Below are 26,870 nucleotides of genomic sequence, written 5' to 3'. Positions count from 1 at the left end.
TCATTCATAGGTTGTATCCATTTCCTTGTATTTATCATTGATAGGTTGTATCCATTTCCTTGTATTTATCATTGATGGGTTGTATCCATTTCCTTGTATTTATCATTGATAGAACGTATCAGTTTCTATGCATTGATCATTCATAGGTTGGATCCATTTCCTTGTATTTATCATTGATAGAACATATCAATTTCTATGCATCATCATTCATAGGTTGTATTCATTTCCTTGTATTTATCATTCATAGGTTGGATCCATTTCCTTGTATTTATCATTGATAGAACATATCAATTTCTATGTATTTATCGATGATAGGGTACATCAATTTCTATGTATTTATCATTGATAGAACATGTCAATTTCTATGTATTTATCATTGATAGAACATATCAATTTCTATGTATTTATCATTGATAGAACATGTCAATTTCTATGTATTTATCATTGATAGAACATATCAATTTCTATGTATTTATCGATGATAGGGTATATCAGTTTCTCTGTGTTTATCATTGATAGGGCGATTTCAAAAAATATACCAGCCTATGTTAAACTGGGTGGTTTTGTTGTATGAGATAGAAATTTGTGAACAAAATGACTGTAAAATAGTTTGATTTGTATATTACATTATTTAATACACAAAATAATAGTGAAATATATCAGTATTTAATTTTTCTTAAAAACAGGGGCAGAAAATGGCTCATATTTAATATTGTCCTATATGATACATGATTTTCAGTCAATGTATAATTACAAATGTCAGTGTCTTGTGCAATACTTCACAGTGTGCTTTCATTGTTTCAGGTGACAACCCAGGAAAAAGAATCATGAAGATGGTTCGAAGCAGTACACAGAAAATAAGCTCAATCATTCCACGAGTAGACCCTATGAATCCACCATCTCTTAAGCTAAACCTGCCACTGAATACCACAGACACACCAAAGAGGCCTGATGTTGGAAAGTCAACTCGGGGTCACCTTCCTGTCACTGTTAGTAAGTCTATCCAGAGTAGGCTCCCTTTACCCAATTCAGAGAAGAAACCAGGCACTCTGCATGGAAATGCCAAGTCCAGTACAAAAGGAAGAGAAGAAGAGAACAGTAAGGAAGAACAAAAACCAGTCTTTGCTGTTCCACATAAACAACTGTTCCCAACTAAACTGGAGAAGGATAATCAATGTGCTGATTCTAATAACAAATTTTCTAAAACAAAGAGAGAACTCTTTTCATCCACACAGGATTACAGTCCATTGCGACTACACAGGACTTACAGTGATTTGGCTGACGTGCTAAGTGTGGAACGCAAATTCTCGAGATATGAAGGGAAAAAAAATCAAATGGCAGCAGAGCTAGGTCTAGCAGCACCCCTTGCTAAACCAGAGAGTTGCAGTAGCATCCATCCACTGAACCTGGAAACTATGGGAAGAGTCTTGCAGATTGATCCTTCAGAAAATGTCTGCCAGCTTCAACAAGGTCCAGTTATCAAGCTTCCAGGTCCAAAAATTCAAAAGAAAACTGATAAACGATCCACAGTCGGAGGTTTTTTCAGTAAAATTAGCCGTGCTGTTCTAAAGCCAAAAAACTCCTCATCTGATGACGAAGTTACCATTGTGGCAGGGATGAAAACTTTACCCAAATCAACAGAATTTGCCAGACAATCCAAGAAAAACAGCATTGAAGATGACAAAGAAAATATGGCTGCAGAAGACTTGGTCATAAAAACGACGGATGAAGTGCAAACAGACAGAGATCACAAGCGCTTTAAGTCAGAGTCCACAAGTAAAATGTCACAATTTTTCAGAGGTGGTGTCATTAGGTCGTCAAGATTTAAGGGGAAGAAGTATGTGAAACTGCAGCAGAAAAATAGTTGATAGACCAGATCACATAAATGAGTCTAAAACTTTGTAAATGGTTTTCTGATAAATTACATTTACTTTGGCGCTTACATTTTTGGATTGAGAAATGGGCCTATATCTTTTATAAGAATTTGTTTGTTCATGGGGTCTTAAAATGTGTTTTTGTATCTCAAACATTATATTCACACCAGAAGTGAAGACAAGTGGATAATATGAATTTCGTCAATTAAAATTGATTAGTTTTGACTTTTTAAATGGGAAACAAATCTGCCTTACAATAATGAAGATGTTTTCAGATATAAATTTTTAACAAAATGTTTGGCAGGGTCAAAAATATTTTGGGATGTTTATGAGCAGAAGATAATATTTGTAGTGACATCCAGATAAGTCAGATATGATCCTGTCAAATCCTGCTCACGTTTGTTTTGCTTCCCTTTCTTAATGAAAAATGTGAATCTAGATGCCCGATGGCCTTTTACTGGTCATACCTACCATTAAGTACCTCTAGATGCCCCATGGCCTTTTACTGGTCATGCCTACCATTAAGTGCCTCTAGATGCCCCATGGCCTTTTACTGGTCATGCCTACCATTAAGTGCCTCTAGATGCCCCATGGCCTTTTACTGGTCATGCCTACCATTAAGTGTCTCTATATGCCACATGGCCTTTTACTGGTCATGCCTACCATTAAGTGCCTCTATATGCCACATGGTCTTTTACTGGTCATACCTACCATTAAGTGCTTCTAGATGCCACATGGCCTTTTACTGGTCATGCCTACCATTAAGTGCCTCTATATGCCACATGGTCTTTTACTGGTCATACCTACCATTAAGTGCCTCTAGATGCCACATGGCCTTTTACTGGTCATACCTACCATTAAGTGCCTCTAGATGCCCCATGGCCTTTTACTGGTCATACCTACCATTAAGTGCCTCTAGATGCCCCATGGCCTTTTACTGGTCATACCTACCATTAAGTGCCTCTAGATGCCCCATGGCCTTTTACTGGTCATACCTACCATTAAGTGCCTCTAGATGCCCCATGGCCTTTTACTGGTCGTAAGTTGTAGAGAATCTGACTATAGTCAATAGTTTCCAAAGGTTTTCCAGTGTCACATTAAATAAATTATTTTAAAATAGCTCCATCTTCAGTTTCAGTAAGTTCATACCTTACCAGCAGACAAGATCATCTCAAGCAATCAGATAGTCGTTGGATGGGGTGGCAGGTTAAGATATTCTCCTGCAAAATAATTCCTTGGGTGAGGGTCTTTACATTTTTTGTTATCTGAAAGCTTAGTTGCTGCACTTAGATTTTGCTAATCTTTTTTTGGGGGTGTGCTAATTTCAAACCTTGTTGCATTTGATGCAGTTTCTTCACAACTATGCAAAATTTTATGAAGGCAGTTGATTTTTTATATATAATTGCTCTTCTAGATTTAGACTTCCTACGTTTGTTTATGGTTGTTTAAATTTTTATTATAGAAACAAGCATGTGCTTTGGTGTGGGATAGAAAAATCATCCTCTTGGTCTTAGTGTATGTGATTTAATTCCGCCACACTGGACTGGGAGTTTTTCTAATTGCATGTTAATTTGCTATCTCTTATTCCTTGAACAAATATTGATGACAAAGTTAAAACAAATGGATTAATGGTGATTTGCAAAAAGCAGTAACCCCAGGTGTTAATTGAAAGACGATTTCAGTTTCATGTTATTTAATGCATGCTTATTTCACACAGTTCTATCATCCCTGGAAATATAGATATAAAAAATATTTGGTACAGGTGATTTCAGCAGATGTGACAGAGCACAGAGGCAATAAGATAAAATGAGCATTGTGAATGTGTGTGTTTGTGCTGCAACAATCTCAGGTGGGGGGACACATCAGACTATAATTGAAAATATTATTTTAGTAGCTTCTAATTAAATGGATTAATTCTGTCAGTTACAGCCACGTATGTGTTTCATTACTGCTGTTATTTCAGATACCATTACTAGTAGTACTGACAACTATTAATATCATTAACATTATTGTTATAATTATTGCTAATACTGCAGCTACTGGTTTGGATTATTCATTGAATAACAATGGATAATTTTCATTTAGGAATGGATTTTATGTGCCATGCCATGGTTACCCATCAGCAAACTCACTATATGTGCATTAAGCTGATAATTAACCTATAACAGCCTGTGATTGACATACACTAAACCAGTGGTTCCCAATGCCCATTTTGTGATCCAGATCAGGTTGCAAGGACATTCATGAAGGTCACAGAGAGTTGGTTGTCAGGATTTTTGTGGGGTGTGGCAAAACTTACCAAATTGTGGAAACAGGATCGTAAGGCTCAGAAAAACTTTTTTTTATGGGTTGCAACTAGAAATGCTAGGCATTGATTGACATACAAAACACTTAATTGACCAGCAACAGCCTGTGATCAGCATACAATTAACTTTAAATTAACCAATAACAGCATATTATTAACATAAAATTAACTTTTAATTAACCAATAACAGCCTTTGAACCACTTAGATTAGGCTATTAACCTATAACAGCCTTGTGATTGACATACAATAAACTGTTAAATAGCCCATAACAGCTCATGACTGACGTACAATAAACTGTTAAATAGCCCATAACAGCTCATGACTGGCATGCAATAAACTGTTAAATAGCCCATAACAGCTCATGACTGACGTACAATAAACTGTTAAATAGCCCATAACAGCTCATGACTGGCATGCAATAAACTGTTAAATAGCCCATAACAGCTCGTGACTGACATACAATAAACTGTTAAATAGCCCATAACAGCTCATGACTGGCATACAATAAACTGTTAAATAGCCCATAACAGCTCATGACTGATGTACAATAAACTGTTAAATAGCCCATAACAGCTCATAACTGGCATGCAATAAACTGTTAAATAGCCCATAACAGCTCGTGACTGACATACAATAAACTGTTAAATAGCCTATAACAGCTCATGACTGGCATGCAATAAACTGTTAAATAGCCCATAACAGCTCATGACTGACATACAATAAACTGTTAAATAGCATATAACAGCTCATGACGGACATACAATAAACTGTTAAACAGCCCATAACAGCTCATGACTGACATGCAGTAAACTCTTAAATAGCCCATTACAGCTCATGACTGACATACACTGTTAAATAGCCCATAACAGCTCATGACTGACATACAAGAAGCTGTTAATTAACTCATAAACAACCAGTTATTGTCATAAAATAAACTTATTTAACCTATAACAGCCTATGATTGACATATAGTAAACTTAACTTATTACAGTCTGTGATCAACATATGTAAACTGCTAATTAACCTATAATGATCTATGATCAATATGAAAAAACTGAATTAACATGTAACAGCCTATGATTTACATAAAATACTGTTAATTAGCTTATAACAGCCTCTGATCAACATACACTAAACTGTTAATTAGCTTATAACAGCCTGTGATCAACATACAAAAACTTATTTAACCTATAATGACCTGTGATCAGTATAAAATAAACTGAATTAACCCATAACAGCTTATAATTTACATACAATAAACTGTTAATTAACTTGTAATAGGCTGTGATTCACTTACAATAAAATATCAGTTTACCTAAAACAGCCTTTAATTGACATACAGTAAAATGTTAATTAACCTATAACAGCCTATGATGGACATAGGAGTATTTTTCTCATATGAATAACATCAGAACAAGGTACTGACACTTTTTTTCCTGAGCATCAGTAAGAATTCTAATGCTGTATTACAGATAAGCAAAAAATATCAGTTAGGTTGTTTTGACTGAATCCAATAAGAATTTTGCTGTTACCCTTTACATGATGATTGTCATTTCTGTTTTGTATTGCTCACAAAGATATGACATCTCCTTTCTTACCCATTTTTTTTTTGTTGCAATTCTTATAGTTATTCCCACATTATTGGGTTAGCTTTATGGGGCAGTGGCATTTTAGGCACTTTTTCTGTTGCCTTGTGTGTTTTATTTATTTATCTTTTTTGCATACTTTCATCAGGTGGAAATGGCTTTTTCAGATTGTTTTTAAATTTATAATTTCATATTATGTTGAAACAATTTTATAAGCTGAGGTTGTGAAATTCAGAGATGGTTGTGCAATATTTGTTCAGTATTTGTGATTGTCAGCAATATTTTTAAGCTCATTTCTTTATCACAGTTCTTTATACATACATATATATATATATATATATATATATTCAATGTGCATTTATTTTGAAAAAGTCAAAATTCTGACTTTCTATAGAAGTTATAAAATTGTAGTAACTGATCCATTAAATTTTACTTATAAACTTCCAGATTTCTAAATTGTGATATATACTTGGTTAGAGGACAATTTCCATCTCAGCTGGCCATCTAGTCAAGTGAGCTTATGGTACGGCCTTTTGTCCAGTTTCCTCCTTCATCTGACATTTGCCCCCATCATCCATCAACAGTTATTTTCACATTCTCAATACACAACTGGACGAATCTATACAAAATTTGGCAGGGAGCAATTAGGTTTGAAACATACAAACGATATAGATCAACCAGCAAATGTAGACATCATTACTAAAAATCAAAACCCTTGATTTGATACAAATGATGTAGATCAGATGTAGACATCATTACTAAAAATAAAAACCTTGTTTTGATACAAATAGTATAGATCAACCAGCAAATGTAGACATCATTACTAAAAATCAAAAACTTTGATTGATACAAATAATATAGATCAGATGTAGACATCATTACTAAAAAATAAAAACCTTGATTTGATACAAATGATATAGATCAGATGTAGACATCATTACTAAAAATCAAAAATCTTGATTTGATACAAATGATATAGATCAAATGTAGACATTACTAAAAATCAAAACCCTTGATTTGATACAAATGATATAGATCAAATGTAGACATCATTACTAAAAATCAAAAACCTTGAAGCAGCTTCTCACAGTCAGATGAACAGAATTCAACCACATTCGACAGTATCCTGTTACGACAGGCATTTGGGTTTTTACAAAATGATACCAATCCAATGGATATTTTTATTAAAAGTAGAGAAACCTTCAATGTTTTTTTCTTTAGAAGCCATCCTAACAGAGAGGTCATTACGTTTTCACAAATGATCCTGCTCTGCCATCATATATGGTCATTCATTAGCAAACACAGAAAAACCAAACAGTTTATCAAATATTTCTCAGCAGTATCTGACCAAAATGACTGACAGCATTCTTGCATGCAATGCTAGAACATTTGTACTAAAGATCAGCCATCAGACATGACAGAACAATCTCTTAATTTCTGCTCAAAAACTGCTGCTTAGAATTTTATTTGAATATTTCAGAAATCATCCTGGGTATTAAGGGTTTTCAAACTTTATACAAAGATGCTCATTTGCATTCAGATTTGGCTGCTGTTAGAAAAAAATAGAAAAAGTATATCTGTCCAAAATTCATTTAAAAGAACTTGACCAAATTTGACAGAAAGCATCCGTGCATAAAAGGCTTGTATTATTGTACAGTTATTGGCAATCCTGAGCCAAATATGGCCACCATTACTGCCAATAATAAAACTTGACTTTTTACTACAAACCTCTCAGAGCTGTTCCTTTAAAAGTGGCACACAGGGAAGGCATTTACTTTTTTAAATATATATATCACAGGTTATTCAGAATTGTCAAAGAACTCGTATGAAAATGATACAAAATCCTTCAATGCATCTATGGGTGACTGTTCCACATTGAAAGTGCCTTCTCTAGGTCTAAGTTTGTCTTACTGGAACAATCAAAATTACACCATATTTGACAAAGTGTCCTGGCATGAAGGACTTTCAGACTTGTACATGATGTCAGTCATAAAATCAGGTATAGACACCATTGCAAAAAACAAAAAAAAACTTGAAATTACTTTTTCAAAACTGCACAATTGAATTGAACCAAATTATGGCATGAATGGCTTTTAAGTTATACAATTGATATCAATCTGCCATCAAACATGGCTGTTGTTACTAAAAGTAGAAAAAGAAAGGGTCAAAATATGGAACATGATAAAGATGTGCCAACGAATATGGATGAGACAAAATATAGAGAAACCATGAAACAGTTTGGATTTTGTAAAACGTGAACAATAGCATGGGAAGAAACTTTGACCGAAAAAGTATCCAACTGATCCATATTTCTTAATCATCTTTTGCATTTAGCTATCAGGCAGATGTCAGCCACCTCAGCATTCTCAGGCCCACTTAGGCCTGTTGTTTATTAGTTTCACAATCAGTTTCTGTAACCCACAAAATGTAAAGACTACACTTACAACGCACCATAAATGAGTGTCGCTTGATGCTAATCGAAAGTGTATTTATATTTTTCACATGAAACCTTAAATAAAGAGAGCATTTTGTGTTACCTCAAATCAGTTAGAGAATCACTCTGTGTGTACAAGATTCCATGTATTTAACAATGCTAGCCGAACTGTGATGAAAGCATGTCCCCAGATTTACCAGAGCATTATGTCTGTTACTTTCTTTCTCATTATGGTGTATTTTAAATGTGAGCAAATGTCCATGCTTTATACAACCTTGAAAAAGCCTTTAATCTGAGGTGTCACCTTGAAAACTCTTTAAATTTTGAAAATAGTTGGTTTATCCCTTGAAAAGATACTGAATCTTTTGAAAAACTCATCGAATTTACACAGAACTTCTGAGTTTTATCAGAGAAAGTAGTAAATGTTAAGGAGCTCCTGTGGCTCAGTGGTTAGTATGCCAAACTCAGGACCAAAAGGGTGCATGTTCAAATCCTACCACTGGACCAACCTAGATCTGTTACTATGATGTCTTGGGGAAAGACACCTTATTCTAATTGTCTCAGCACTAAATAACCTACTTGTATTGCTGTGCTGTAAACCAAAATAAAAAGTTAAAAGAATAAAATATATCACTTTTAAATACAAAATTTGTTTAATTATGTATTTTCCCAAAAATGGGATAAAAATGTGATTGATTAAATGACACATGATAGACATAGTTACCAGGTGGAGTAGCATCCCTTTTATATAATGGCGTGCTAATTAGTTAGGTTTTTACTTCTTTTGAACCTATTTATGTAGTCAAAAGGTAACATGGATAAAGTGAAATTTCATCAAGAAAAATACCCTTTGAAAAGTCCCTGCAAAAAAAAAACTGTCTTTGACTGTATGAACTATAATGCAATCTGTCAAGTGTGTGTGGGTGTGTGATTTGGGTTTTTAACATAGATTTAACTATTTTTTAGTCAAATCACTATGAGCGTCTGCAGTGTGGCAGTTTATAGTGATGTCTTGCACAGGGACACCATGCCACAGACATGTAGCATCATGTCCCATCCAGTCACATTACATTAGCCAACCAGTCCTAACACTAACCTCTTAATGCTGAACGCCTAGTGAGGCAGCTGTTTGTACCATTTTTATAAATCTTTGGTATGACTTGTCTGGGTTTCATACCTGCATCCGAGTGGTATTTCAGTGTCAAAAATTTTGGCAAGTAACATCTCAATCAATGGGTTTCATGAATAAATTCCACCTAAACCTTGCCCTGATTTCACTAAAATTCTTTATTTCTCCTTAAATTAAGATTGTATATTATCTTGCTTATGGCACTTCAGACACTACCAGTTATTTTTGTCAGATGTAAATAATTCGAAAGAATGCAAAATCACTTTTCAGTTTTAAAACTGAATGCTTGACAACCTTTTTATTCTTAAGGAATAAAAACTTTATTCTTAAGGAATAAAAACTATTGAGAAAGAATAATTTTTATGGCTGTATTTTATGTAAAGAAAACAAAATATTGTTACAAACCAAAGAATAAGAAAGATATTCAAAACTCTGTTAGAGAGATTTTTAATTTCTTTATTTTGATTTTTGGTTTCTTCTTACTTTAAGAGGAGGGCATCACTTAGAGGAAGTATGGTTATTGAAAGGTCTTGATCATATTTAGTAAAGGAAAACAAACTGATTTGATATTCTAAAAATCATACAAATGCTCTCAGAGGTGAGAATATTGCTTATCAGCTTATTATTGTACACACCTTGAATTACCTGTGTGCTTTTTTAATTGAATATCTGCTAGTAATTGTCTCTCACAAATTTGCTCTGAATGACACTGCAAAGATTTTATTATTTACCATGATATCAAATTTTAGCAACCCTTTCTGGAGGCATAAATGGCAAAGATACAAATAAACATATATTATTCGCATTGTTTCAAATTAATATTGTTATATTAACATTGATTCAAACTAATTTACAAATTAATATCGATACAAATTAACTTTGTCATATTTTATTCTATAACAAATCAAATTAAATTTAGAAAGGAGAATTTCAAAGACAACAAAATACACTTGCATGTAAGTTGGATCTAAATGCATACATCTCCTTATATGATAGCAAATCTGGAGTTCATCAGTCTGTTAGGAGTAATTAGTATAACAAACAGTATGGACCCTGATCAACAAGTGCATTATGTGACTGGGTCTATAATGTTTGCAGTTGTACATGAATTGCACACTTGTATATACAGTTATACATTTGATTAACCTTACTACACTAATTTGATTTTATTTACGATAAGGTTTTAATGTAACTGGCAAAGAGATTTATAAAAATTATCAGAATTAAACTTGATCGTTTGAAAAACATGCTGCTAAAGTTTGTTTTGTTCTCAAATATACTGGTATTGTTTAATAAAAAGAAAAAATTAAATAAACTGACGATTCATTTGTCTTGGACTATCAACACAGTATGGTTTATGATGTGGTTCAATTGTGAGACATCTACATGATAAATTAACTTATTTTTTATGGTAACATTTTTTATTGTAGCCTTCCCATGCTTATTGATAAATTATAGTATGATTTTCATTATTAATTGTACAGAAATGATTATCTGATTGATATGCTTATATGTCATTAAGGGTAAAACTATTTTTGTTTCATGTTTCTAAGTGTAACTGGTGTTTCCTTCAGTTAACACAAATACCATATATACTCACTAATAAGTCAAATCCAACTACAAACAACATAAACCCTGATTTGCAGGTCGTGGTGTAACTTGTTCCACCATTTACACCCATTAAATGGCACAGACCCAAACCTGCCAGTGCATTATGGGATGGCAGATCTGGATCTGTGCAGTTTGCAGTTGGACGTGATTTATGAGTACATGTATATTACATATGATAGGGATTCAAATATAATAGAATTAAATGCAGTTTTATTTCAAAAGTCAGGTCAGAGCCTTTCCATCTTAATATCTGATTCTTCATGTATACAGGCTTTCAAGTGGACCCAACCTAGTTTTAAGGGATCATCTGGTGTTGCGAATTATGCATGGTCCAATGGTCCATCTATTTGTTGTGCAACATATCTTCCATGTTGGAATTGAAATTTCATATAAAGGTTGTCTGCTTGCAGTATGGTCCCTGCTACCAGTTAATTCACGGAAAAAGAAGTATTTTTTATTGAAATGACTAAATATTTGAGGAAAAACTATGAAATATTTAACTACAATGGGGCTACCATGGGGGAAAAGTTGGGCAGAATTATGTGTCTCCATCATCACGATAATGTCCATATTTATACATGATTGTCTCAATATCATTATGCCCTACTTTTTTCATTTTCCCAATTTTTAGTTTAAAAAAATAATATCCCTACTTTATCTGTTGAAAGTTTGTGTATAAGTGCCTTTTCTTTTACAATCTAGAAGACACTTCAAGTAGCATATGTTTTGAGGGCATATCAGCACAATATTGGTATATGGTGCAGACTGAAAGGCAACTTCTATCATATGAAGATAAAGCAGTATGCACATATTAATACAATGCATTACAGTTGGTAATTTTTCAATGTGGTTATGCAAGAAAGTTTTCCATTAGCTTCCCATGGGTTGGTGGTTCTTACTTGGGTTTTCCCAGGTTCTTCCTTGACCAGTTATACTGGCTGCTGTGTATATAGCCTATTTTTGCACTGAGAAACAACGTTCAACCCCAAACAAAAACAACAGTTGAAGCTATCGCTGTAATGGCTAATCAAGGTAGTTACTGATGCATGAACTATGGATGAAGCCAATGGTTATACTGGCAGCCACTCCAGTATTTACTCCAAGCCCATGACTTCACCTGGTAAGACTGTAGGGGTGGACCTTAATAATAGGTTCTTAAGCAGATTTTATGAACAGTGACTTGAAAAATAAAAGATGTAGTATTAATCTGTGGTTTTATAAACCAAATACATTAACTCTACTTTGATTTTATAGACACACAAAAAAATGTTTTGTTTTTTTTATTTTATGTCTTTTATGCCCTGTCACAGGGACCAACGTTTTGCAGATCAAGGTTAATGTGAATTTATTTTCTGCATGATAATCCATATTTTCAATGGCTGCTGGAACCTGCTCAGATCTTCATAGAAATGAGCTGTGTAATTGTTGATTACATTCTGGACATTTTTGGCAAACGCCTTCTTAGCATGGTTAGACAACAACAAAAAATGAGGTAGACACATTTTTATAAGCATATTTGTATTTAAGAAATGACCCAATTGGGTTTTCAGACCATTGCAACAGTACTTCAGGTTTTTTTGGACACATTTGTTACTTGTCGGATCCAAAGTAGACATGAAATTTGTTATGCATTTTGTAGTCATATGAAAATGACATCTGATTTTGATACCATTATAAGAAGTTGCCATCTTTCTTTTTTTTTCTTCACTTTTTTACATACATTGGGGAGAGCAGATGAAGGGAAGGGTCATACGAGTTTTAGGAATAAATCTAATTCGCTTTTTCAAAAACAAATTTAATTTGCTTTTTTACACCTTTTATAAGAGCACTGCACGATAATTGAATTATATAGCCTGTATTTTGTCATTTCGTTCTATATTTTCCCATTTGGACAAGATGAGAGTAGTCTTATTTCAGAGGAAGCATGATTCAAAAGTATTTGTTGCGTCTGATTCTATCTGTAAAAAAAAGCTTAAATTTTACATTGTTTTCTAATAAATGCTTTTTGCCTGCACATCATTGCACTGTTTTATGTTAAGTACTTGTGTAAAAACACAAAGACCAATATTTCTGCCTCGATGTGAAAAGAAAGAATCATTAACATCCAGATCAGATCCGCTGTGGATCAATGGTTAGCTAGTGGTTAGCATGTCAAATTCAACAACAAGAAGGATGCGGGTTCGAATCTTGCCATCAAACCAGTCTAAGATTGATGCCATGGATGTTCTTACAGTGTAAGACGTCTACCGCGATATTTATGTTGTTTGGATCGACCCAAACAACAAATATCAGGGCAGACATATTGCACTGTAGGACAACTACTGTGAGTGTTCCTTGACAAGGCACTTTATTCCATGTGCCTTGGCACGATATTAAACCTGTGTTGCATACACTAAATCTAAACAATTTTCATAAGCTTGAACGCCAAACTTTATCAGATATTCAGAATTTCAATCTACAGTTGTTGACCAGTCACATGCATCGTTCTCTAGGAATTCCGAGTCGGATTGCGTTCTTTTTTTTTAAATCTGCAGCCTCGAGCCACGCCGTACACCTGATAAGACCAGGTCTCGGATGCGGTCCATGAGCCGTACGTTGCACATGACTGCTATAGGTCATCAAAGAATCCATACATCAGGTCCCGATATAGAAACCAACATGGCTGCGCTGTTATCTAAACGCTTTCGCTTTGCTCTAAACGCCTACCACAACCCCTAGGGCTGGAGCGGATGTCAAATTCTGAAATGCATTCATGGTCAAGAGCATGTGAGAAATTAGCTCCTTATTGACACCAATTTTGTATGACTTTTTTTCCTTTTATGCAGTAATGCGCATGTCAGCACATGACTTCTAAAAAAAGGGGGTTTTGTGCTCTTTTACAAATGTGACTGGGCATACATAGTTACCCGAAGCTTTGCGCTTGTGTTTGTTTCGCATGTACTGTGGTGGGCTATGATCAAAATTCTTTTCATGTTTTTTTTTTAATTTCTTATTATTGAAATGTGAAGTCTACTATTACTTACATCATTATGTTACTAAACTCAAGTCATTCTTTCTGTCCAGTATAAGAAAAGAAATGCTTAACAGTTCACTTAACGTTGGGCTAAAACTAAATATGGCGGACAGTAAAAACAAACTATCATATGGATGTATTCCAGTGGCGTTATCTTGTTCGCTTAGTTGGGATTTCTCGTGACTTCCAATGAATCGGCTGCCTGTTTGGAATATACACCATAAATAATATCGTAGACAAAGATCGTGCTTTGGTATGGCTTTTTGTAAGTGAATTTTCTTGAGGAATAAAAATTGTCTGTTGCAAGACACTGCCAGAAGAATGGCTTTTTCATACGTGTCTGCACTTTCATTGCATCGAAAACAAAAACTAGATACATATGATTTCAGTTTTGTAAACTATGGTTATCCGAATGATACGATTTTTTTAATTAATTTCGAAGTGCAAAAGACTATATTGCTTTAGGAGCAGATCTGAGAAAGAATTTCAACTTTTATGGTGGCGTGTGTTACAGCGATGTGTTCTCGTGACTGGATGATATAGGTTTTCTGTTTGTGATGTTTGCCTTAATTATCCCGCCAGACATGGAAGATCTGATTTTTACAAGGCCTCTTTGCTAATGAGAGTCGTAATCAAGTAAGAAGGACGTGCCAAAACATTGATTTTTCATCAATGTTTCATTGCTATGGCAACATGGCGGCTTTGATGGCTACCTTTTTTTTTCTCGGTGGAGCTTTGCAAAGGATTCAGATATCTGTTTTGCGGACACACATGCCATCTACCATGTTCTCTCAACAATTTAGTGAATATGAATGGCAACTCAATGACTGTCATTTTGTGATCTAGGATCTTAAAAATGAGCTTTATCACGGTCAGTGACTGACTTCGTTAGTTTTGCACTCCGGTGCATGCAAACTTGAAATCAGCATCAAGCCTAAATGTCCACAATTGGTATCCTATCTTTACAACAAATTTGAATGTTCAACAAACGAGTATATCAAAATGTACGTCCTATTTTCTCATTTTTTTAAGACGTACGCTATGAAATCATGCATCGCAAATGCAATATAATTGTCGTCAGTCACAAATGAGTGTTTCCATGGTAACAAAGATATCTAAGAAATTGTATCTGCTTTACTTAAATGATATGCAGAAATGTCTGTTATCGTGGGTTTGTCGAAGACTTAACGGCTATTCGGATTACCACGGCTACCTGTCTCATAATGTCTATTAGTACCGCAAAATCTACATGTCACTGAAATTCTAATCAGTTGGCAAACCAACAACACGCGATAGTATTCAAATGCTCAAGATTCGAACCACGGTATGAACTTGGCCAATATTTGCTAAGGTTAGAGGTTGAATAATTCGGGGATCTCTGAACGAGGGGTTAAAACTATTACAGGACCTTTGATAGTTCCTAAGCAAATTGGTTTGTCGAAAATGACGTCGTGATAAGCTCCTATTCACGAGCATTGACACATTTATCCACACATCATCCCAAGCAAGAAGTTGCCTGACCATCTTCCATCCTTATATGAATATTTATTTACACGAACATTATTTGTTGAGATCCTATTAAATAATGCCCCTCTACTCACCCCATCCCCCACCCCGTGCAACCCTCGCCCATTATTATATTTGTCTTCAGAATTGCTACAAAAACTATCCACTTTTCGTACGTTTATAACACCGTCTTTGTCCTAATATTTAGAACTTGTTCAAGGCAGTAAAATTGGGGTCATGAGAGAACGGATCGGGTTTTAACTGTTTAAGTACGGATACATATTCATGTTTCCAACTACCTAATCCTTCATATATCCCTAACCTCCTGCTTCACAGACTGCTATGACAGTTACGTACCTGTCCCTGAAGTCACCAAGTACCACCTGTCTTTTATGCTTAACAAACCTTTTTCTGACCATAAGTGTATATATATATATATATATATATATATATATATATATATATATATATATATATATATATATATATATATATACAAACTATGTGTAAAATGATGCTCCAGACACGTTATACACAAACCTAATGTTGTGATCTATCTTGTGTATTGGATCAAATATACAATTCTGAATATCAACACGGGGTCAAGCTGCCTTTCATGCTTACATAAATTAAACTGAAAACCGACCACGTTTTTGTAATTTCCATAAAGAATTACTACACAGTGGCACTATACAGAATGCAACCAGATAAGTAGGAAGCCCTTTAGTACCCCTACTCAGAAAAATCGAATGCAGTTATCTCCAATTCAGAGTGGTTCTTGACAAGCTGTAATCGGTGGCGTCGTGTCTTTGTTTGCTTGGATTTGGAATATTACGGTCCAGATTTGACAAAATTACAGAGAACAGAGTTTTAAGTTTTGCATTAATTTGCCATAAATGTTGTGTAGATTTATTGAATGCGTACTTTTATAATAATTCTTCGAGTCGAGTTAGATGGAATCGCATGGATTTATCTATATACAATTTTGACTTGATCGATTAAGAGATGTTATAACTACAACCAAACACTTGGTAGTACCAGCGCAAGATTGATCGTTCGATCTCTGATATATATATATATATATATATATATATATATATATATATATATATATATATATATATATATATATGCATTATAATGACAGTCAAATCGAACAATTTTTTCAGCTTGACTTTAAACCTTGTAAGCCTAACACATATATAAACTAAAGTTCTCATGAAAATATAAAATTAGAAACCGCGGGAACCTTTTATTCTTCTTTCCTTTTTAATAAATTTCTAAACCATGTAATTCCGTAGATATTATATTTTTCACTTGAAAAATTTAGATTAAAAAAATTAGTTTCAATTCAATCAACGCGAGAAATCGAATGCTGTGAATTATCATGCATGCTTGTGTCGATTTCATTCAGAGGGTATAAGAGCTTGCTAGAATCAGGACAAAGGAATTGATTGTATTTCCAAGCATGAGATATTGCTGTCCGTTCTAATACCATTTTTTATACTCTTCAGCTTTAGATAGCAAGAAATTTGTACACGTGGTTATAACGTGAAATTGACCCCACGTGACAGAGCGAATCGATCCAAATTTTCCTACCGTATTATAGCAGACGACAAAAGTGGCAGATGAGCCGGTTTTCTGTTTATGTAGGACCACAAACAAGGCAAGTGCATGAGATCAGTGGATACTGAATGAAACGCAATTATTTTCAACCATTGTGTTGTTACAAAACAGAATTACGACATAGATAGCTGAGGACAAAGGCATAAAATCCACCCTACGAGGAAGAAAGACGTGTTGTGAAAAATACGTAAACGGATTTTTCAAAGAGCCTCCGAAATTTGACATTTACCCGCAGATTTCGCTTGATGATTTTATTGTTCAAAATTGTTGTAAAAGAAGAAAGATAATATTTTATTATTTTACATGGAGGACTATTTTGATCAGTGTCAGTTGAAAACTTAACTGGATATACATAGCGTACACGTGAATAGTTTTGAGCCGGTAGAAAATAAAGGCAGCATATAAAAGCCTTACAAACGCATTCATTGCGATTGAATAGTTAGTAAAATACGCTATGAATTTTCCTTCATTCAAGTAAACTTTGCACGTAGACACTAAATGAAATCGAATTAAATATACCTCAAAACCTTTAAATGAAATCGTCAGAAAATACCACTTCTATGCATTAGGACATTTCCATGACGGTTCGTTTGTTGTGAAACAGTTTGAGTTATTTTCTTCATCAATGTACTAGTTTTTCCCATTTGTTAACGCGATACCATAACATCATCGTGTTGTCAAATCACTCTTGGGAAACACGACCCAATCTTGATGGTCTATTACTGTGTGGAAAACAAGGAAACTCTAAAGTGTCGATTAAACAGGTACTTCTATGCATGCGACTCACCAGGCCATCAACCTGTAAAATATTGCCGTCAAAGGGTACTTTATTCATAAATTTATACTCGAGAGGGCCAAACGCTAGATAACGCCAGGAACGAGCCACTTATACCCGTCAACAGAATGGAATGATAGCAGCTGGGTAAATTTTGCTCGATCTATAGTGTCGTCGACAGAAGTTAAATCTCAGAGTGAAAAAAGGACAAAGTTTACAAATCCCCGTGGAATCAGAATTCTTAATGCGTGTTCCGCAGAGAGGCTAAAAGATTTGTGTGAGATAACCTCATAAGAACAGGGCAATTATGAAATTAGTGCTTTTTTATCGCAGAAAGAGGACACCTGGCATGAAAGAAGTATTTCAGAAGTGACATATATCATCCGGAAACTATTTGGACGTACGATAAGCATCCGGGAACTATTTGATCGTGTGATAATGCTCAGAGGAGATCATTAAAAAATAAACAATTAAATCTGAACTTTTGGATATAATGTACATTACGTATAATCAAAAGAAATTATAAAAGTACCTGATTCTGTATATTTTAAAAGCAAAAGACGTCTATACTATGGTACATCTTAACATTGTCCATCGAATAATCTAATTACCTCTTTTGTTTTATTGTCTTGTGTCACCATGGCTGCTGTTCAGACCCCAGTGTTTTTAACAGAACCACCCCAAAGTCGGACAAGAAACCAGAAAAAGAGGAAGAGGAGAAATAATGTCAGTCCGCCCCAGAATTCGGATTCTAACATTACCGAAACGGAACCTTTTAGGGCCATAGAATATCCGACCAAGGGATCAGATGCAGTTGGAGCCATAGAATACCCTGGCAAGATACAAAGTCACGATTCCACTTCCAACCCAACCGGAAGGGGCAGTTTAAATGTTAACCGTTCGGTAAGTAGTGAAATTTCTCAACTTTAAAATGTAACAAACGGAAGTTTAATTGATTACATTATTCAGAATTGGACATTGTCGAGTCAAATACTTTAAAATGACAGTAACTTGTATACGAGAAGATCTAACCATTAAAAAATATTATTACATTTCAAAACATACTTATTGTTGTCACGCGAGATAATGGTCTTGGCAAAATTGTCAACTTAAATAATGTTGATAATCAGCTTATCGTTACTGGATGCCAAACTGTGGTGGGAGAAAATTTGTTGTTTTTTTTTTCTTGACAAGTGAGAATACAAACAGTAGATGCATGAATAATGACATTGGCTATTTTGACTATAGCATCTGGCTTTTCAGTTGCCGTCTACCGAAGCATCATTCAAAGAAAACAGTAAAGAGACGAGTAAAAAAACTGCCATAATTTTCTCAATGTTGCAACAATAGTCCCTCAAAAGGACATGTGCTGCTGAGCGTTGAAGTTTATTCACGACCAAATTGGATGTAAGATCAGCAACACTTTCTTCTTGGACCAAGTGGAAACTGTATTAGGGTATTAGGTAAAATATCCATGTCATTATAACAATCCTTTTAGAACTTGTTACAACTCCATATTGATTTGACCATTCGTACATCTTGTTACAACTCCATACTGATTTGACCATTCGCACATCTTGTTACAACTCCATATCGATTTGACCATTCGCACATCTTGTTACAACTCCATATTGATTTGACCATTCACACATCTTGTTACAACTCCATAATGGTTTGACCGTTCGCACATCTTAGCGCATTTTTACGAAGCATTTCCCTTAGTTCAAATTGCAGTCAAGAGGCGTATTACATTGATCTTTAATAGCAAATCATCACAACACTGTAAAGAGGTCAATTGTTTTGGAACTATCTCGATTCACTCTTAATATACAAACGTGTCCATTGTGTTGATTGTGGTAGGAATAGCATATAAAATTCATTCTAAATTACAAGATGGAATCGGATCACAATTATTGTTGCTATATGGTCTCTACATTCGTTTGTCAGTTCTGAGCTGTCCATTGTATCCCAATCATAATATATCACGTGTTGATCTAGAGTATCTTCAAAAATGAACTCGCAGCGAAGTTTTTGTCATAGATTATTCGGCATATTGTGAACTGGACTGTGAAGAATACAACGTGCAATGAATCATAAATTTCATTTCAGGACCAGCATCAATGTATCAATACGCACTGTGTACCGTCACAACCATACACACAACCAACCATTCTATAATGCACATATTCTAAAAGAATACATAATTTCCTTTAAATCAAAACAAACAAAACCTAAATTCAACTCGTGTATCCCATAATGAGAGGGGGAAAATGATGTAAAATAGACTGGGACTACATTCGTGGGTACTGATCCAGAGGTAATAAAATTGTGACCTGAGTCGAGATAGAAGAGGCACTTACTTAACGGCGATGGTGGAGTTTGACGTCTGAGTCTCACTTTTAAGACAAAGTTATTCCAAATCAACTATGTGTATGATGGAGCTCTGAATCTTGGAGAGATTGGACGTACAATGGCGTGGTGGCGACATTTGTTTCTTATTAAATAATGTGTTACCAGTCTATGCTCTTAAAATAAGTAACAGAAAAGAGGGAAGACAACAAGCTTTGTAAAAATTTAACAAATAATTTATTTCCCTAGAATATAAAGTGAAAATGAAAGAAAAAAAGAACTTATGGTATTGCGAATTAAATCCAAATTGTAATCCAAGAATTAAAACACAAGTCATATCAATGAAAAGTTCTAAGTGAATCACAGTTAAAATCCCGATGAAAATTCAAGATGGCAGGTGATGACGTCTGTAATAACCTACGAAGTGCAGATGTGTCAACAGTCACTTGTTGAATCACAGAAACTATTATTCCAGTTTTTAATTATTCCGTATAACTTCCAGTAAATATCTTTGTCCAAGATTTATCAGAGCACTTTTGAATTTAAAGAGAAAATAATCACTTGAATTCAATAACTTGAAAAAAATAAAATTCAGCCCAAACTGGTCACAACATAATACAACTTAACGTGTCAGATGTTAAAGCACGACCGATAGAATTCTTATCAAAACATCTGTTATGCGAGTAAGCAAGACGCAAAATAGATTACCCGATGGGGGGTCAAAAGGTCATACGTCTGGAAAAAATAGAAGTTTGTTTACCAATTGACACATGCTAAATGTCACGTGGTCCAGGTATGACCTTGACTCAACTTAATGATTCTTACTCTGAGAAAGATAATAAAACATTTTTTAAAAAGTTGTTTATCAAAACTGTCACTGATTTTGGAACAAGGTCAGCAACTAGATACAATGTTTCTATTATTAGTTGTTTACATCAAAAATGTATAAAAGAATAATAAAAAATATTCTGGACAATGTCAAATCCAGTTTAAAAAATGTTACATGTTACATTACAATAGCATGCAATGGAATACAAAAATTAAAACAAACAAACAAACAATTAAATTAAATATGCATAACAAATGAAAAAGAAGTTGCTTAACACTTTTAATAACATTAATGTGAAATAACATGATTGTCAGCGAAAAGTAAATAATACCTGTAGAGATAAGTGACGTTTACGATCTGCTGTAAATCGGCAAGTAAGGCTTTTTGTTGTTGTGGTAAATTGATTTTGATCTGAAAAACGGTGTCATACTGAAACAATACAGTCGCCAGCATGCAATCTTTTTTGTATTTGATTATATTTCCCCGATCTATGCAAACTGCATGTGTTTTAAAATACCAATTCACCTATTAGTTTATGGAGAAATGTAAATGGGAACTGTTAACTAAGTAACAGAAAAAAGCGACAAGCAACAAGTTTTGTAAAATTAAACAAATAATGTATTTCCCTAGAATTAAAGCGAAAACTTAAAAATAACTTACAGTATGGTGAGTGAAATCCTAAATAGTCCTAAACGTTATATCACAAGTCGAAAGTATGAGTATTCCAGTGAGTTTTGCTGAGTTCCGAATGAAGTTCATACTATTGTACTGATGTGCCTTTAGTCGGGAATACATAGCTTGATGTGTCTAAGTTATATGATACAAAATGTCTTTAAATGAATTCACAGTAATTTCAAAATACTGTAATTACTTAGCCCTTAAGTTTATGAGCACCTTATAAATCCAACGAATGGTTGAATAAATTAATCCTCTCGCATTATAAATGAACATAAGTAAAGCTAACTCTACTAAGACCAGTGTTTACGATAGGAATATTCAATTATGTTAGTCACAACCTTATATAAAGAAAACTAAGACACAATTTCAGAACCGTAATGAGTGTCATAAGTTCGTTTCCAGATCATTCTGATATGTCAACAAGGTCAGGTCCTTTTAACAGCCAGCCAATCGGAAATCAGGTGACCTGGTTTTCCAAAAGGGGAAACCAATGACCTGAACTCAAATCCATTAAATTTGTCAATAAGATCTAAAGGTCACGTAAACACGTTTTCTAAAAACAAAATGTCCGTATCTTATAATACAAATCCGCAATGAAAAAAAAAACAACTAGCTATTTAATTTTTTCACTAAATTACCGTTGCAATCTATAAGATAAAAATCAACATACAATATGAATACAGATAACAGTACTTTTCCCTAAGGTTCTCTGTGTAGTGACCCTTATCCATTTAAATGAAAAATAGAATAATACATACCAAAACATACATTTTAAGAGATCTTGAAATGCTGGATTGTTAGCTATGTAAAAATATCGATTCTTCAAATGTTAAATACTCCAACATATACCAAGTGATCGTCCTGAAACAACGTATTTGACCCGTTTTTAGCGAGCGCTAAATTACGACGAGACCTGGATTCTCCATCGCATAATGCACCGGCAGATCAATATCTACACGTTATTTTGCTTAAAATGATCAGTAGAAAAAAGAAAGAAAAAAGAAAACACAGCACCAATGAGTGCATTATAGGACGGCAGATCTGGGCCCCTGTTGTTCGGAGTTAGGCACAACTTCAGACGCAACCAAATATATCTTTGTATGATTTACCGGTCCATAAAGGTAGCATATTTTAATTTAACACACCAACCCGCCGCTCCCCTCCCCCCACCACCAAAAAAAAAAATCAGCATACATAAAAATCACTATGTTTAGTCCAAGCTGCATGTCAACATTTGCAACTATGCCAATTTCCTCACTGGGGAAATACGCTCTAAGATTTATCTTGCATGTACAGATTTTGTTTGATATATGTCCAGCTCTGTCGGTTTTTATTAAACATGGAAAGTGAAAATGCCTACTAAAGCAAGAAAAAGTGTACAAAGTATGTGAATTTAAATCAAGCTCACTAGCAAGAAACAATATTCCATTCATTACTAGTCATATTAAATATGATATACACTGCAATGCCAATTTTTGCTATCGCTGAATATGTCATAATGTGGACAGACAATGCTGTACAATTAAAAATCCTATTGGCTAATATACAGATTGCTAGCTTTGATATATACAAACAATTAAATATCAGACTGGTATATACATTCTGTTATATATGATATACACAGACTGTTATTATGAAATGTCAGATTGATATCTAAAGACTAATATCAAATAAAAGTCCAATTGGTACATATGAACTGTTATAATTGATAAGTCCAAACTGCTACCAATATGTTGATTTTTATCACCGATGTGCTGAACTCGTGTATCCCATACGCGTTGTTTAAAACAACTGCTGTTGTTAACAATTATGAGTCATCATCATCACAATCATCATCAGCAGCAGCATCTTCTTCATCGTCATCGTCGTCGTTATCATCATCAGCATTATTATTATTATTATTATTATTATTATTATTATTATTATTATTATTAAATAGCCATAAGTTTACCACGCGGCATCCATCGATTCTTGATATCATGCTTAATTCAAGACATCATTTCACATTAAACCTTTCATTTTGCTAGTATAATATTACCCAATAAATAAACTGTTAAACACAACTTCGGTAAAAGACAAAATTTTTGTATTGTTTTTTTTTTACCGGTTTGTTGTGCAGAGTTTTAAATTGACACACGTCATTCGAACATATTGTTACTAACGATAACTCTCCCAAACATGAATATGAATGTAAAGCTTTTCCTGACAGACTACTTACTATAAACGAGCTGAGACAATTCCAAAGGTCACCAAAATATGAACTTTTGTCGGTGTCAGTCAGATTTCCATCTAGAACTGTAGAGATCTGATTTCAATAAGACTGGATTTCAGATTCGTATGGAAAGGTTTTGGATTGCAATTACATTTGTTTTGAAAATCAGTCTGATCCAAAATGACCTGATTCCGGAAGAATACATTTTTCAACACATGTACTAGTTTTTAACTTAATTGGACATTTATTTGCAACATTTAGCATTTCGTTAGTGATTTATTTGAAAATCTAAGGCTTAATTTTACATTTATTTAGATATATTCATGAATTCTATTCACACCCTGTCGAACCAGACCATAAGAGTCTTGTCAACAACTTCTTTCTTTGAAATTATCATGCCACTTGAAAGGTCGAAATTAATAAATGTAGATAATTCAGGATCCATCTCGCCTAACGCTCCTAATGCACCGTACTATCAATCAAGGGTCTGTGTGCACTGGTAGGTGCTTTTAATGGAAATAAACTGTCAAATATTTTATTTTATTTATTTATTTGTCCAGCAATATATTATAGCGACAAATCGCACTGAAAGCAGGTGGTATGAATACGCTTACAGTAATGGGTAAGTGGGTTAAAGAATATTGAATACAGAAAACTTCTGGGACGGTTAAAGCTCTTTGAAAGGAACTACTCGCTTGTAAACTCTTCCCACTATTGAGCTAAATCAGTAAGACTGAAATATTGAAAATAGTATGCAGCCGTTTTATAAGACATTTAACGCTATCAAAACACGAATATTTCTGAAGTACGAATCATAATATAGAATAATCGGTGTCCGGTTTACACAAGTACAGCAATCGTTTTGCTCAATCGTGTGTGATTGCCCTCTGACCCTTACATTTTACAGAAATGTATAATTCAGCGTGTAGTTGGCATCTACTCCGTACACGGTCTTTTTAATGCACACCAACAACAGACAATTCATCGGACACGAGGTCCTACTAACCCATTGAAGATGACGCTTAGTATGACCTCGAATTTCAAGTTAAACTGAATTTGACTTCCACTCTTTGGTCCATGGATTTCTTTTTAACTTATTTTTAACCGCCGTCAGGTTTGACTTCAGCAGACTCTAATCGGCAAAATTGTTCTGTAAATTTGGAAGAATAAAACTAACTTTCAACATACGTATCGATGCCATGACATCACCTGACACAATAGGTCATGATTATGCAAACAATTCTGATATGAAACTTAACTTTTCTTTATTTTACCTATCCTTATGACTTATGTTGCCATAGATATACACATATTTACGTTACTTACACTCCTTGCGTTACTTTCGGCAAGGGTTTGTTTCTTATTCGGAACTAACTATATTCTCACAACATATAGCTTTAAGGCACCTTTACATAATCAATTACGACGATGATTAAATTTTGTAAATTAACAAAAAGATAGCCCAATATACTTAGAGAGTTCGATAGATTAGATATGCACATGTATTTTGGGAAACCGTATGGAGGAAAAAATATTTTCAAAACTCCAGAAAATGAAAAACACATAAGTAGAGGTAACCCCTGTACAGATGTACGATTTTTGATGAGGGAAGGTTACCTTTGCTGGTTGAATGGCGTGTGTATAAAAAAGGGGGTTTGGGCACTGAGGGTATCTACATAGATCCAAATAATTTATAACAAGATTTATTTTCAATTATTATTCAGTTTCTCTGTTTGATCCCATATTAAAAACTTTTACTGCATATTAACATCTGAATCCATCGAAATTATCAAAACAAATAGACATGTTCGTATTCTCAAACCCTGCAACAAATCGAAGTTAATTATATTTCATCACACTGAGTCTTTAGTAGTATTTATTCACACGTTTGTTTGTCCACCTAGGGAAAAATGCAAATCCGAAGACAATTAAATTTGCCGCCTTTATCGTCTTTATCATCTTAATTGCCTTATGGGCGGTTTCCATCAGGTATTCGTTCCTTCCCTGCGGCATGCGTTCATGTATTTGATGTTTTATCAAAAAGAATATATAATTACATAAGTGTTTGCTTCGCCAATACTTTCTTCGAATAGATCTGACCTTTGCTGCTTCTGTTTGATCAATGATCAGGTATGTTATCACATGACTGGATACAAATGACTTCTATCATTTAATTTAAACTGAAGCAATTGAGTTAAAAGTTTGTGTTCGTCAGAGTAAATACATTCTTATTCCACGAGTTGAAAGTTTTACATGGCAGTCCTTTTGTGCAATATAATAATGTTCGATTAAGACAACGCGTACATTTTTAGCTTCTGTCAAGGTCAGATTTCCCGTTTAAAATAAATGGTTTCTTGCTTTTATAAATTTTAGAAAGTTTTCATTAATGTTCTTTTTTTCTTCATACTTACAGTGGTACTGGTTGTTTGAATAAAAATAAATATATTTTTATCCTGACGTTTTAAATTATTGGGTAGGGTATCAAATTATTGTTTTTGATGACTGGTCATACTTAAACTTTTTACTCTGGGAGTCATATGCTATAGCACCTGTTTACTCTGGGAGTCATATGCTATACCACCTGTTTACTCTGGGAGTCATATGCTATAGCACCTGTTTACTCTGGGAGTCATATGCTATACCACCTGTTTACTCTGGGATTCATATGTTATAGCACCTGTTTACTCTGGGAGTCATATGCTATAGCACCTGTGCAGTGTGGTCATGAAAGGGAAAGAATTGAACGGCTTGTTTTGTTGTTTTGTGGTTTGGTGGGGAGGGTGTTTTGTGGGATTAACATTTTCCAGCACATGAAAGGCCATTCATGGCGGCCAGTATATTTGATGGAGGAGGAAGCCAGGACGATCTTCGGACAGTTATTGGCAAACTTTCTCACATTGCCGTTCCGGTGGCCTAAGTGGTTACAGCGTCCGTTCGGATGT

The 26,870-nt window shown here is 34.3% G+C and overlaps 2 protein-coding genes across 2 annotated transcripts in view; both read left to right on the top strand.

The window, feature by feature from the left end:
- The window catches only part of LOC149798244 (inverted formin-2-like), a 68,967-nt gene extending 62,885 nt beyond the window's left edge, over window positions 1–6,082 (top strand). Inside the window, exon 16 of the mRNA XM_089960857.1 lies at window positions 805–6,082. Within this exon, the coding sequence (XP_089816983.1) occupies window positions 805–1,868 (1,064 nt within the window). The 3' untranslated portion in view covers window positions 1,869–6,082. The remainder of the gene's footprint in view (window positions 1–804) is intronic.
- Window positions 6,083–17,166: 11,084 nt separating this feature from the next.
- LOC149798243 (uncharacterized) overlaps window positions 17,167–26,870 on the top strand; it is a 99,178-nt gene continuing 89,474 nt past the window's right edge. Inside the window, exon 1 of the mRNA XM_089963367.1 lies at window positions 17,167–18,763. Coding sequence (XP_089819493.1) covers window positions 18,500–18,763 — 264 coding nt within the window. The 5' untranslated portion in view covers window positions 17,167–18,499. The remainder of the gene's footprint in view (window positions 18,764–26,870) is intronic.

The sequence above is a fragment of the Sinohyriopsis cumingii genome, chromosome 6 (genome assembly GCF_028554795.1).
Source record: "Sinohyriopsis cumingii isolate HCF-2022 chromosome 6, ASM2855479v2, whole genome shotgun sequence".
Taxonomy (NCBI): domain Eukaryota; kingdom Metazoa; phylum Mollusca; class Bivalvia; order Unionida; family Unionidae; genus Sinohyriopsis; species Sinohyriopsis cumingii.
The sequence above is the reverse complement of the archived record's forward strand: the minus strand, read 5'-3'. Positions and strand labels throughout refer to the sequence as shown.